Source organism: Macadamia integrifolia, unplaced genomic scaffold (assembly GCF_013358625.1).
Source record: "Macadamia integrifolia cultivar HAES 741 unplaced genomic scaffold, SCU_Mint_v3 scaffold1998, whole genome shotgun sequence".
NCBI classification, from domain to species: Eukaryota; Viridiplantae; Streptophyta; class Magnoliopsida; order Proteales; family Proteaceae; genus Macadamia; species Macadamia integrifolia.
This window is the reverse complement of record NW_024868458.1, coordinates 155,425-169,696: the sequence shown is the minus strand read 5'-3', so window position 1 is coordinate 169,696 and position 14,272 is coordinate 155,425. Positions and strand designations below refer to the sequence as shown.

General features: G+C 38.5%; 3 protein-coding genes across 3 annotated transcripts; 1 reads left to right on the top strand and 2 right to left on the bottom strand.

Moving 5' to 3' along the window:
• The first annotated feature begins 1,693 nt into the window (after positions 1-1,693).
• Positions 1,694-4,983, top strand: LOC122065408. The gene is made up of 2 exons (XM_042629228.1): positions 1,694-4,356; positions 4,460-4,983. Exons 1-2 carry the CDS (start codon positions 3,183-3,185, stop codon positions 4,810-4,812), a joined length of 1,527 nt encoding a protein of 508 aa, XP_042485162.1. The 5' UTR covers positions 1,694-3,182; the 3' UTR covers positions 4,813-4,983.
• Positions 4,984-8,170: 3,187 nt separating this feature from the next.
• Positions 8,171-10,009, bottom strand: LOC122065398 (probable O-methyltransferase 3). The gene is made up of 2 exons (XM_042629203.1): positions 8,833-10,009; positions 8,171-8,696 (listed from the first exon to the last, which is right to left on the bottom strand). The coding sequence occupies exons 1-2, from the start codon at positions 9,595-9,597 to the stop codon at positions 8,394-8,396; spliced, it is 1,068 nt and encodes a 355-aa protein (XP_042485137.1). The 5' UTR covers positions 9,598-10,009; the 3' UTR covers positions 8,171-8,393.
• LOC122065412 (E3 ubiquitin-protein ligase WAV3-like) lies at positions 9,910-12,082 on the bottom strand (the record flags this gene model as incomplete). Its single annotated transcript, XM_042629232.1, has 2 exons — positions 9,910-10,122; positions 11,489-12,082. Coding segments are annotated over 2 exons (807 nt in total), but the record flags the coding sequence as incomplete, so codon positions are not given.
• Positions 12,083-14,272: the final 2,190 nt, after the last annotated feature.

Here is a 14,272-nt window from a genome sequence, read left to right as displayed (position 1 = left end):
GTTACGTTTTACAGTGATGGATTGGATTTCAAGTCTGGTTGTACATAAGTGAAGCCTTCACTGTCATCCCATCAGTGAGCGATTTACTAGTGTGATTAGTCTTCTATATTACTAGTCTCTCAAACCACTAATTTGCTGTTAGCTTTTCCTACGTCTTCTCTCATGCATTGATACCGATTTTTCTTCAATCTAATTTCTCACCCTAATCATCTATCTATTAAGAATGGGGGTTGTGTAGTAGAATAAGAAATAAATCGGTGTATGCGTTACATTTAACGATAACAATAACCCCGAAAACAGATAATAGAGATGGGTTAATCGCAAAAATATGACAGAAATTCAAACCCTAAGTGGAAATGGATACCTGATGCAGCAAGAGCAATACCCTCGACGAGGATAAGCCAACCGAGACCTAACCATGTGACTAGAAAAGCGCTCTCGTTACTGGACTGCTCCTCGGTCTGAGATTCTTCCTGCTGGGAAAGAATTGCGGGTTTCTTTACTGGTGATCTACTAACTATGGAAGATGCCCTTTCTCTACTTCTCTTACCCTTCACTTTATTACTAGCAGTGGCCTCTGTTTCACTCAATTTACCAGAGGAAGAAGAAGAAGCTGAAGAAGAATCGAAGCCAAGCCCGGATTTGGCTGATTTCTTGGAAGGAGCCAGAACGGAACCCTCTTCCGTTCCTTCATTTCTGCTCTCGTCTGGTACTGATGGTTCAGCCGTCAATGTTAACCTTATTTTGGCGGTTGATTGCAGACGCGGATGGAGAAGAGATGGAGAAGTGTTTTTTCACAAAACACGAAGTCTGGATCCTAGTTAGTTAATTCGCGTTTTAAACGCGTTTTAAACGCCGTACCGTATTTTTGGCGTTTTAAACGCCGTTTGCCGACCTGTTCACAGAAATCCGGTAAAAAACGGGAACGGGCATATTAAAAGTTTAAAACGCGTTTCAAACGCGTATCCGTTTTTTTACTATAAAAAAAACGGATATTAAAAAATACTTAAAATTCACTCTCGGCCGTTCGATTTCGCGCATTCCCAAATCAAAATCCCCCATTTCAATTGAAACTTCAACCCTAACTCTCACTTCCTCTCTTCTTCTCTCCCACCGACGGACGACTGACGACTGACGACTGGTCATCAGTTTCTCGTGAACACGGTGCTGCCGGAGTTGTCTTCGTCTCTACGATCCAGGACGACGACGGCGGCCAGTGGAAACCTTCACCTGGAGACTGGACGACGACGACGACGACGACGACTGAACGGAAGACTGGAGACTGGAAGACGACGACGACGACTGAACTACTTTGGACTCGAGCTCGACTTCACCTAACTACGGCGGGCGACGGACGAGGGACGACTGAACGACTGGACTCTGGAGTACTGGACTCGAGCAGCTCGACTTCACCTCACTACGGCCGACCACGGACGACGGACCAAGGACGACTGACGACGGACTACGGACTACGGACGACGGACGACGGACGACGGACGACTGATGACGGACGACGAAGGACTACGGACTACGGTCAAACACCGGATTCGACTTCACCCCTGTTTCTATTGTTGCAGAAAGAGGTTTTTGATTTTTTTTCCCTTTTGATTTCTTTATATTTTGTGATCTGGTTAAATGAGCCATACATAGATATAATACCCTATATGCCACATTTGTCTGACCAGAGCTTATCAAGCTGTTTAAAAGGATATTGCAGGTTCTTGAATTTGGTGGTATTCCCTTCTGGTCCATCTCATCCAAAACCCTGTAGGCATTCTTGAACCTATTTACTTTACAGAAAACACCAATTAAAGCATTATACACAACAACATCAGCCTTTACTCCATTCTCTCCATCTCCAGAAATGTGTCTACCGCATTTAGGTTAGGGGTATTAATACAATTTGCTCTCAAACGTCCGGAGGGGGTTGGGGTTATAAACTTAGCTCATGCCTGTGCCGTATGTTGGTTCCAATTGATTCCTCTAAATAGGTTAGACACGCACAAAATTCTATACAGGGAGGTAGTAAATGGTATTGAGCATCCAACGATTGGGGTGCATGCTAAGATCGACCCTCCAAACTGTTGAATCTTCATTGCCATTCATTACTCACCACTTGGGTCCCAAAGGAGTCACACACTAATTACATTGTGGCCGATGAGGATTAAGAGGGTCAAACTCTCGATCTTCCTTGGTTTACCCTAAACTCATTGGTCGGCAGCTGCCACTACTTTAAGAAGCACTTCCCCACCTTTGTCTGGTGAAATATTGTCATAAATTTTTTTTTTTTTCTTTTCCTACCATTTTCTTTATAGATGTCTAATGTGCGACTATCCAATTCTCTGACAATCATGATCGAGCTACGTAGAAACCTATATATTTATTATAGAATAATTAATTTTCTCTATTCAGGAACATAACATACACTAATGCCTTCTTATATCTGTCTATTCCTATCTCCCTTTGAAATAACATGCATCTACCCCTATTGTGGGAGGAGAGAGATAGACTCAATTGAGAGCTCAATCCCATTTATTATACATAATTGGGTTGGATATGTTAGGGTACAATTCTCTTTGTTCAGTTGCAGAAATTATTTGGTAAATTAGAATCACTTTGTTCCACAATTTAGTATACTTTGTTAAAATATGAATGAATATTTGATTGTTAATCGTTAATTCTTTATTCTCAATTCTCATATGTACTCATCATATATATTAAATTTGAATAAATATTTGATTGCATATTATGTAGGTACTTGATATTACTGAAAAATGGTTAGAAAAAAGGATAAGTTTTGGGAACATGTACAACAACTTGGGCCGAGCCGTTTTAAATGCAATTATTGTGAACTTGACTACTCTGGTAGTGTTACTCGAGTGAAAGCTCATTTGGCTTGCTTGACTGGCCATGATGTTCAAATTTGTACAAAAGTCCCTGATCATGTTCAAGCTGAAGCCAGTGCAGAAATGAATTTGAGTGCATCTAAAAAGAAAAGGACGAATGAGACCCTAGAAAGTGGAATTGGCTCCACAAGTTCTCTTGGTAGGAGCATTCATCAAACCACAATGGTAGAGTTGGCTGCTAAACAAGACAAGAAGTCATTAGAAAAGATGATAGGAGAATTTTTTGTTAAGAATAACATTTCTTTCAATGTTATTCAGACATAATCTTTTATTCAAATGATGAAAGGTGCTTGTGCCTATGGTCAGGGTTTTGTTATTCCTAGTTACTCTACTCTTCGTACCCGTTTGATTCCTGAAGCTAAGGTAGAGATCATGGAATATGTGAGCAACATAAAGTCAACATGGGGTGGCACAGGTTGCACAATAATGTCTGATTCTTGGACTGACCTAAAGAAGAGGTCTTGGGTCAATGTGATAGCTTATTCTCCTGGTGGGGCTGTATTCCTGAAGTGTATTGATTGTGGTTCAAATAGTATTACTGCTGGATATCTTTTTAGAGAAATATCTAATGTTATTGAAATGCTTGGACCACAACATGTTGTGCAATTTGTTTCAGATAATGGTGCTAACTATAATTGTTGTGGTGATATGTTGATTGGAAAATGGTCTCACATGTATCGAACAAATTGTGCTGCACATGAGATTAATTTGCTTTTAAAGGATATCCATAAGCATGTTAGATGGGTGAGGGAAATTATTGATGATGGTAAACATGTAGTGGATTATATGCACAGGCACACAGCTATTATAGCCTTAATGAGGGAATTCACAAATGCCAAAGAGATTAAGCAGCCTTGCAAGACAAGGTTTGCTACTAATTTTTTAATGCTCCAATCTCTTATTGTAGTTGAGAATGAGTTAAGGCTATTGGTTGCATCATCTGAATGGAGAGGCTTCCATTGCAATAGAGTTGAAATAGCATTAAAGACTGTCAGGATAATTCAATCTGATATATTCTGGGAACAGGCAAAGGAGGTTATTGCTTTTATGGATCCTCTTATTAGGATTCTTCGCCTTGTTGATTCAGATGGTTCCACTGCATGTTACTTGTATGAAGCAACTGTTAGGGCAAAAGAAAAATTGAGGAAGTTAAAGGAGAGTGATGGAGTAAAGTACTTTACCATATTGGATTTGTTTGATACAAGGGTGGAAAAGAATATAATTCATCCTGTTCATGTGCTTGCTGCAGCTTTAAATCCTAATAATTTGTTTGATGGTGGACTTTTTATTGAGACAAATACAGTTGTGAAAGCTCAAGAATGTATTGTGGCAACCATGGTTCCTCAAGAAGATCATGAGCAATTCACTGCAGAAATGGTTGAATATCGAATGAGGAACCCAAATTTGTTCAACATCACAGGAAAGTCTTTAATGAAAACTAACCATCCAAGTAAGTCTGTTAGTTAATTAAGTTTATATTTCTATTTGTATATCATCCTTATATGTGTTTACTTGTGTTAATTTGATATGTATTTACTTGTGTTAATTTGTAGGGATTTGGTGGGAATATATGGGTGGTTGTCTTCCTGTGGTTCAGAAGGTTGCTTGCAGAATCTTAAGCCAACCTTGTAGTTCCTCTCCTTGCGAGAGGAATTGGAGTGCTTGGGACGCTGCACAAACAAAGAAGAGGAATAGGTTAACTCCAGAAATGTTAGAAGATTTGGTATACATTAGAATGAATTCTTTGATGAAGGAGAAGTATGAAAGCCGAGCAATTCAGGATACAAAACCTATTGACCTAGAGAAACTTGGTGATTTGCCTGATGTAAACATTGAGTTGGAGACAGAGAGACTTGAAGAGACATATGTTGAACCTATTCATGATCAACCTAATTCTATATTATGATACACTTGTGCTTTTTTTTTTAATGAAATGGGATGATGTAATTTGGATGATACATTTTGGATTATGTAGTTTGGATGATGATTTTGGATATTTAAATGATGTATTTTGGATATTTGAATGGTGTATTTTGGATCTTATATTAATCTTTGGATGGATATATTTTTGATGTTATTTCATGACATAATAGGTTTAGAATTTGAATTGAAATATGGATATTATCTATATTTATTTTGATTGTTATCCAGGTATTTAGAGAATTATTATGTCAATTTATGTCTATATATTGCCGTTTTTTTTACACCGTATTATTTAAATATAAACGTTTAAAACACGTACCGTCCGTTTTTTATTTTTTCCCGTTTTTTTCATATTTGACCGTATTTTTGACCGTCCCGTTCACGTTTTGATCCGTTTAAAACATGTCCGTACCGAACAATGTTTTTTTGCCGTTCCCGTTTTAACTAACAGAGGTCTGGATAGATAGGGCCATTTTCCGTTGGTTCGTGATGATGGGCTAGCCTAATATACGTTTTGGAAACCTGGGTTTAACTAACCGGTTTGGATCCGGAATTGTAACACTCTGTAGCGGTAGTGTCAACCTTAAGAAGCGATGAACTTCATTAATCACCACCGACCATGGTTTCAAGTATTGACCTAGGATCAGTCGTATCTACAGCATTGGATTGGTATTGGTTGAGATCAATTTCTCCTTCGATATCGATCCAGATCAATTATCCTGATCATTTCAAGGGTAAAATGGAAAAAAAAATAGTACTTTTTATAAAAATTAAGGGTAAAATAGATTGATACCCATCGATCTCATCTGATTTAGATAAGTATTGGATCGAAATTGATACCATCCCTTAAATCCTTGCCACCTAGTGAAGGAAAACTTTGTCCTACATCCCAATTGATATGACTGAGTTTCTCCACCCTTATGAAAGAAGAATTCTATATCAATAGTGGGTGAGAATTTGGAATAATTTGTAATCCCATATCAATATATAAAATTATAGGGATCAAATAAAATCAATCCACCTATGTCTTGATCTACTACTACGACTTAAAGGAAAAGATAATAAAAATCCACCTCCAATATTGGAGTAGTATGATTCTGAAAAGAGGTGATAAAATTCCTTGTTATCCGATTCGTCAAAAATTTTCCAACAGTCTTCTCCAGTTGCAAAGAGTAGCCATTTCCTGATTGCCAAAGTCTCTCATATAATGATTGAAGAGGTCTACCAAAGGTGTGTTAGATCTGAAACTGCAAAAAGAGGTCTACCAAAGGTGAACAATGGATTCTTCACACCTGACCAATGAAGGAAAACTCTTGCCTAATTATTATAACAATGGAATAATCTAACAAAGCCTGAGAATCTGAGGATGGAGTTGGGGATGGATAGAGCACAAACCTCCTACAGAAATGAACAACCTTTAATTTTTTCCTATGAGGCCATGACTAACTACCTACCTTATGATGCTTCATCTGATTTTTCTTTTTTAATTATTATCAAGGAATTAGAGGACCATAAATAATAATAAAAAAATCAATTGAAAAAAAAAATTATGAAAAGTTTTGGATGACACCAAAATTTTCTCCACTCTTTATAAATTTCATCCACTCTATTTGATCTTCTAAATGAACGGAGAAGATCGGATCAGGTTTATATACGAGAACAATCTTGTACATTCCTGATTCATGGTTTTAGAATCCATTAAATGTAGAGATAGAAAGTGGATTTCAAATCCACATATGAAGGACATACAAGATTATTCTTGAACCTAGATTCACAGTAGAATATTCCAAATAGTAAACGAGGGAAGAGTTAATGACCAACCCAAATGAATGAAGGAAAACTAAATAAACTAATTATGGATGATGGTTGCCCATTAGACAATTTTGGACCGACTGCTTGTACCATCATCTAATCTTACATGTGAACATCTAATATTTGTTCTTGTTTTCAAATATATCCTTAGCTCTTGAAATGACAGAAACTGAAACAAATAAATGTTTACATATACGATTAAATAATCATACAGACACGGATTCAAACTCCTAAAAGATAACATGAACCCTTTCAACACAGGCCCAGATCCCGTGAGAGTGCAGACCGAAAGCATTCACGAGAGCAAGATTTTAACCTTGTGGGAAGTTATTCACCATTAAGATACCGTAGATGCAATTGTAACGGTCTTAACGGTGGGCAGTTATTCGGCATTTAGAACAGAGCCGGTGGATATGAAGTCAAGAAAAAAAAACAAAAGATTGATGGAGACGTCTGTGGTTGGTTTCGAACGACGACGAATTGGGGAGCCATTATCATCAGAAGAAAAATAAAAGTTTCCTCCCCGGTGCAGCGAAGGTCTGTTTGGACGGGCCTTTAGATAATATACTTCGACACGTACACTTCTTTTTCCGCCATGTGTTGGTACTTCCTTTTATGTTCTTTGTCCTGGTTATAGCGGGGACACTTATGTCTCATAAGAGGGGATGAGGCAATAGTTAAGAAAAAGTGAGTTCAAGATTCTTTTTAGTTCGACATTGGCAAGAGAGGGAGATAGTGAATTATTGATAAGGGATGATTCCTTTAATATGACCCAAATTATTTTAAAGTTATGGGGGATTTATTCTAAAGTCGAACAATATCATGGTTTTACTATTACTCTTTTACATTTAGCTTATATTTATTAAAATTCTCTATTATTTTTTTCTTTTGTCTCATCCATCATCACGAGTTTAATAATTGATATTAGATTGGTGTTAGTGGCAGTCGATACTAATTCGGATTAGTATCGATCTCAATGATACATTTTTCATTAGGGTTACGACACATGATTTTAGGGATTAAAAAACTAATAAAAAAAAATTTGTATCATTCTCAATCAATACCGATATGAATCACTTAATCCTTCTACTATGAAAAGAGATTTAAATTCATGGGAACTTGCCACTCGCTAATGGAAGAATGAGACCCATGTAAAGTATTAATATTTTTCTCAATCGATTTTTGAATCAATTTAAAAAAAAATTAATAAATTACGGGTGAAATGGAAAAGTGATCTAGGTATTTAAAAGAGCAGAAGAAAGAGATGTAAAGTTCAAAAGCATAAAGTATCAGGAAAAAAAAAATAATAAAAGGTGGGAAAGTTTTAATAAATATAGGCCCAAGTGTAGGAGAGTGACACTAAATTCCCCAAAAATTGAGTCTTTGTTTTCTTTTGTTGAGCAGATTATTATCCATTTGCCATCATCTGGAGATGGAAATTTCATGAAAACCCAAGCTTTCTTTAATTCTTCACATCTAATATTGTTTAAAGATGATCAAAGAAGATATACATGATCATAGATGTAAAATGGAGAAGAAAACGATAAGATTCATTCATATTTCCACACAAACTAATGTCCTCATCCAAGTACATCGTTAATTTTTCATGGACATCAGCAATTATTTACTGAAAATTAAACACACACTTAAGATTCCATACCATAAACTACCACTTTTAAGTTTCCAGTACAGAAAGGAAAGAGACACCCCCATATACCCATAAACACATAAACCCATAAAAGTAACTCAAAATCATGGATAAACCTCAATAAGTGATCGGACACCCAGAACAGATTTGATCTTGTAATCAGAGAAACCAGCATCCTTGAAGAGTTTCTTCCATTCTTGTTCAGTCCTTTCCTTCCCCCCTACATCTAACATCACCAACACATCGAATAAAAGCTGTGCCTCTGTGGAATCAGGATCATCCTTCTTCTCCTCCACAACCATGTCCAATATAATCACCTTCCCTCCCTCTTCTCTTGATGGAATCGCTTCCTTGCAATTCTTCAGTATTGTTAAGCACTCCTCATCACTCCAGTCATGTAGAACCCACTACAACCATGTGAACCAAGTTAGAAAACCCTACCATCCAAACATACCCTTACTAAAAAAAAAAAAAAATTTATTATCCTTTCAGAGACTAGAAGAGAGGAAAAGATGCCACCAAAGAGTCACACTAGGAGTTTACCTTGAGGTGAACTGCATGAGTGGGTGGGATAGATTCGAACATGCTCCCTCCGATGCCTTCGATGATGTCGTTCTTGGGCAAGGTAGCAATCACATGAGGGAGATCATAGACAGAGCACTTGACATGAGGGAAGGCCTCGGCGATAGTACGGGCGGCGGTTCCGGTACCTCCACCGACGTCGACGAGCGACTTGAGGCCTTGGTAAACCTCAGGGCACTTACGAACCACTATATTCATCAAGAAACGAGCGTCAGAAGCCATACCTTCGTTGAACACAGCGTTCATCTCAGGGTGCTGGCTATTATATTCCCAAAGGCTCACGCCATGGGCCATTTTAAATAGTCTTTGTTCTGTGGTTTTAAACCATTCACCAAAATAATGCCAAGTTGACACAAAAACTGGGTTAATCTCCTCTTCCATGAAACCCAATAGGTTTATGGGATTCTCCTTAACGAGGAGTTTGGAAGACGGAGTGAGAAGATACTCTTCTTCTCCATCTCGATTGGTTTGCCTCACAAAGAAGCCGTTATGCCCTAGTAAGCGCATCAAACGACGGAGACAATCTTTTTTCACCGCCGGAATGGAAAGTGCGGTGGCCAGTTCAGTGAGGGTCACTGGTCGGTCATGGCCGTGGATCACATCTGGTATACCCAGATCAACGGCACACTTAAGAGCCATTGAGTTGATGAAATTAAATATGTACTTCCATACGTGAGCTTGAGCTTGCAATTGCTCATCAGCTCTGTCTACCTCCACAATCGCCATGATCGATGAGAAACTTGAGAGACTTGAGACTTGAGAGACTTATCTCACACACTCTTCTAAAGAATCTTATCTTTAGAACTCAAAACTCACACTTCTAACTCACCATTTCACTGGTATATATAGACTAGAACCACATCTCCCAGGCCCTGATCTGCAAAACTTAAGCTTTCCTTCTTCTCTGCTACAGTAACTAACTGTCCTCAACTTTAATTTTCTCTTCCTTGTGCTCTGCAAAACTCTGTCCTCAACTCTAATTTTCTGTATCTTTGTCTAACCAACATGGGCAAGTGACTCTCGTCACTGTCCTCAAATTTAATTTTCCCGTTGCTTGTTTTTCTGCAAGACACTGTCCTCAACTCTAATTTTCTCTATCTTTGCCGTCTGCAACGCGTAAGTGACTGTCCTCAACTTTAATTTTCCGGGGTCTTCGCACTCCGCATTCTCTCCAGTCCCCTCAAATGTTGAGAGAAATTTAGCCCTGCCACGATTCTTAACGATTATGACAGATAAACTTCCGTCAGTTATCTAATAAAACAAAAAAAAAGAAATAAAAATCTTAATAGCAACACGTGGCGACAAGACAGAACCGTGACTCGTGAATCCCCAAATCTTATTGCAGGCAGTGATAGTGGTTGGCACCTGTTATTTTTGTTTTCAAAAATAACCCCATTATGCGATTTAAATCCCTCTCTTCGAAAACTTATGTTCCACTACAAATCTTTTCCTGGAAATTATTTTCCAATGACTTATAAAAATTGTAACGTTATCGTTGTCACGTCATCATTTATTATGAGTTGCTCCATGGCAAGCATGGATGAATCGGGATCAAGGATTTAACGGACGGTACACGTCTCTGCCATCGGGACCAAGGATTTAAGGGACGGTATATGTTTCTGCCGATACTGATTTGATATTGATCTGGATTAGTATATGTTGGTCGATATTGTCCCTGCATTTTATTAAAAGTATGAAATTTTTTACTATTTTACCCATGAACTGATATGGATCGGTCAAGATAAAATTACCACCATTTTCAATCCGGCAATCAAATGAAAATATTGGATCTGGCTCCTCTCCTTAATACTCACGAGCCACATGGTAAGGTGATGATCCAACGTTTTGAGAGAAGCTCAAAGGATGAAGCATTGATAGAAACTCAGAGAATTGAGGCACCAAGAGTCGTGAGATCCTCCCCTCATCATGTAGTACTTTTGCCAAGATAACTATAGACAAGACCTAAACAATGAACAGTAAAGAGAAGTGTCCCATCCGAAAATTTTAACCTCAAAAGTCAAAACTCTACGAGCCTGACAGTCTCTTCACATAAAAAATAAATATAGGGTAATTTACAACGCCACCCCCTGGAGAATGCCAATATTATAGGAACACCCCCTCTCTTTCACCAAATTAGACTCAGACCCCCTACCGTCAGTCTCCGTTAAAGAATATACTATATATGCTGATGTCAACTATTATATTTTATTTTAAATACCAAAATGCCCTTACTAAACTAAACGTAAAATACCTAAAATGTCTATGTAATAAGCCCCTCCAGGAACTTGCGGCGAGGAGGTGACCCATGATGGTGGCATCGTTGGAGAGGCCGACGGTGACGATGAAGGCATGGGCATGTTTGTTTCCATCACCGGCAACAACGGCATCAGCGACGGACGGTGACAACAGGCTCGCGGCAACCAGTAGCAGACTTAATCAAGTCTTTGAGTTGCAACCAGTTCTGAATTTGAGTTGCAACCAGTTCTCCGGTGAAATCCCACCTGAGTTCTTTGGTCTTGACAAGCTCGGCATTCTGGACCTTTTTTTTTTAAAACACACAAGTTGGCCTCACGGTTCAGACTTCTCTGTGTGTGTGTGTGTGTGAGAGAGAGAGAGAGAGAGAGAATCTTGTCCACGACACTTGGGGTTTCGAACACCGTCGATCCTCTGAATTCGCTCTAGAGACACGCTCGTCCTGGCTATCCGATAGGAGCATGATACTCGCCACGGGATTTCTCTCCCACCGATCTTCCAGCACCTCAGCGGCTTTCCTCAGAGCTTCTCCAACGCTGGTACCCTGCCCAGCGACGAGCAGGTCGATGATTCGCCGCGTCGAGCGCTGGCCCTGAGCCGTCATCCTTCTCAGCGGCAACAACCTCTTGGAGCACGCCGAGAAGGCAATGATGGAGAGCCGATAAGAAGAGCCAAGCGATGATATCACAAGCCGCATGGCACGCTTCAGCATCTGCAATTTGGCACGGGTCATGCTTCCGCTGACATCCAACACAGTGACCAGATCGATCGATGCAAGGCGAGAGGGATCGAGTAGTGGCGCTGTCGTGCTAGTGCATGCCGGGGGTGGAGGGGCCTTCACCTTTAATGCCACCACGTAAGTCTCGGGACTCCGGCCAACTGAGACCACTGCGACTCCACCGGAGAAGAAGCTAGAACCACCGACAGCTGCTGTTGCGGACGGTCGGTGCGAAGTAACTTAGGTACAATATGTTTTATTATTTATTTTAATTAAAAGGGTAAAAATGTCATTTTAAATCCTTACTTAATGGAGACTGATGGTAGGGGGTCTGAGTCTAATTTGGTGAAAGAGAGGGGGTGTTCTTATAATATTAGCATTCTCCAGGGGGTGGCGCTGTAAATTACCCTTCAAATAATGAGAAACAATATCAAAGATATTACATAGAATGTTAAGTTTGTCTCGAATTCTTGATCTATTTTGAAGATTGATCAGCTCTGATATATTTTGGTGGTGATCTGAATGAAAAGTTTTTTCTGAGATCTATAATAAAAGCAGAGGGATTGGGTCGATAGGTCCAAACCTGGAGCCCAGCACTGACTTTGTATGGGATGCGACGGCGTAGCCCTGCAGTATGGTTTGACCGATTGACCACGACCCGATGGGTCGATCTACGATTTGGAGCATATAATGTACCATTGTCTTGTTGAGTAGGTCATTGTAATTTGGGGGTTTTTTGAGCTAGGGTTTCAAGGCGAGTTTTCTCGCCGCTACGTGAGTGTAATCTCTCTTCTGCATAGTGAAACATCTTCTTCTTTGTACAAGGACACAGTACACCACACCGGTGTGTGAACCTTATTAAATCTCTGTGTTGTGTGGATCCATTGTCTGTTCATTTTTGAATTTTCTTGGTGTTTGCTCTAACATAGAAAATGAATGTCATCAACTAAAATAATAATCATCCAATTCGGAGCTAATGTAGATCTTTTTAATCAAGCAATCAAACTAAAGGTAATTAGAGCAACACAGAATCTTGCGAAGGCGAAAAGCTTCTAGCTAACAGAATGCCATCCCTCAAGGCTTCGACCTCCATAGAATTTAGAAAAGCTAAGGCCAATTCCGTACTTGGTTGCAATAAAGATCCCTTTATAATCATGAATGATAACACTGTTGTCAATATTGAGATAGTCCCACATTGACTATGGATGACTCAATTATCATGTATAAGAGTCACAAGAGGCCACCACACTTTAAGCCAATTGGAATTAAGATGAAAGCTTTATAATATAGTATTAGAGCGGGTATCCGTCGATAATGGGTTCATTGCTCAACCCATGAAGACAGAACCATAAAAGGCCTGCACATAAGGGGGAGTATTGAGATAGTCCCATATTAGCTATGTGTGACTAAACTATCATGTATAAGGGCCACAAGAGGCCACCCCACTTTAATCCAATTGGTTTTAAGATGAAAGCTTTAACAACCACCACAATTGTTATTAGAAAATAAACTCAACACATGATCAGAATCTAAAGGAGGGTGAATGAGGAAATATCAGGAAGATCAGTTTGATACTCATATTGATTCCTATTAATACCCAGTCATCCTTGCTCAATCCAAATATAAAACCCTTGAGTCACATTTAAAAGAGATGGTTAATATGATTGAAGATAAAATTGTTACAGGCTTTTCAAATATACCAAATCAGAGTTACCCATTGCAACACTGCATCATCAGAAACCAGTAATTGAACATGAATATTCAAAAATTGCTAAACTAAATCAATCATAGTGCAACCCTGCAGGTGATTAGTATTAATTATGAAGGAGAAGCTCTCCAGCATGGAGAACCAAAATCACAACGAAAAAAGTATCAAAAACTGTCTCCTCAGGCCCAAAACATTTTGAACATAAAGGACTAAGGCATATAAGGAGGAGAAATGGACAATGGTTGACAACAATTGAGTTAGAGCAACATTTCAACATTATTATTATTATTATTATTATTATTATTATTATTATTATTATTACTATTATATTATTATTATTATTATTATTATTATTATTATTATTATTATTATTATTATTATTATTATTACTATTATTATTATTATTTTTTAAATGGGAAGTAATTTGAGTTTCAAGATATGCTTCAAAATAAGAGGCCAAATTGACCTAAAACTTGGAAAATCAATTAATCTTTGGCATTGTAATGCTAAATAGTAGGCTGATTTGACTGAAAATATTCCATTCAAAGAATCCAAACATCAAATCAGAACCAGGTAGAACCAATTTGGAAGGGTGGTTTCTTCTAATAATTTTGTTTACTAGCTCCATGTCTATGAAGAGTAAATTTATCCAGAAACCCAAATTAATCACAAACCCAAATATAAGTTTAGCTTTTGAACAGATTTATTTACAGGAGAAAATA

Coding starts and splice junctions, on each gene's coding strand:
- LOC122065408 (XM_042629228.1), top strand. CDS start 3,183: ATGATGAAAGGTGCTTGTGCCTATGGTCAGGGTTTTGTTATTCCTAGT. Junction 4,357..4,459: donor AATGAAAACTAACCATCCAA/GTAAGTCTGTTA, acceptor GTTAATTTGTAG/GGATTTGGTGGGAATATATG.
- LOC122065398 (XM_042629203.1), bottom strand. CDS start 9,597: ATGGCGATTGTGGAGGTAGACAGAGCTGATGAGCAATTGCAAGCTCAA. Junction 8,697..8,832: donor CTCATGCAGTTCACCTCAAG/GTAAACTCCTAG, acceptor ACATGGTTGTAG/TGGGTTCTACATGACTGGAG.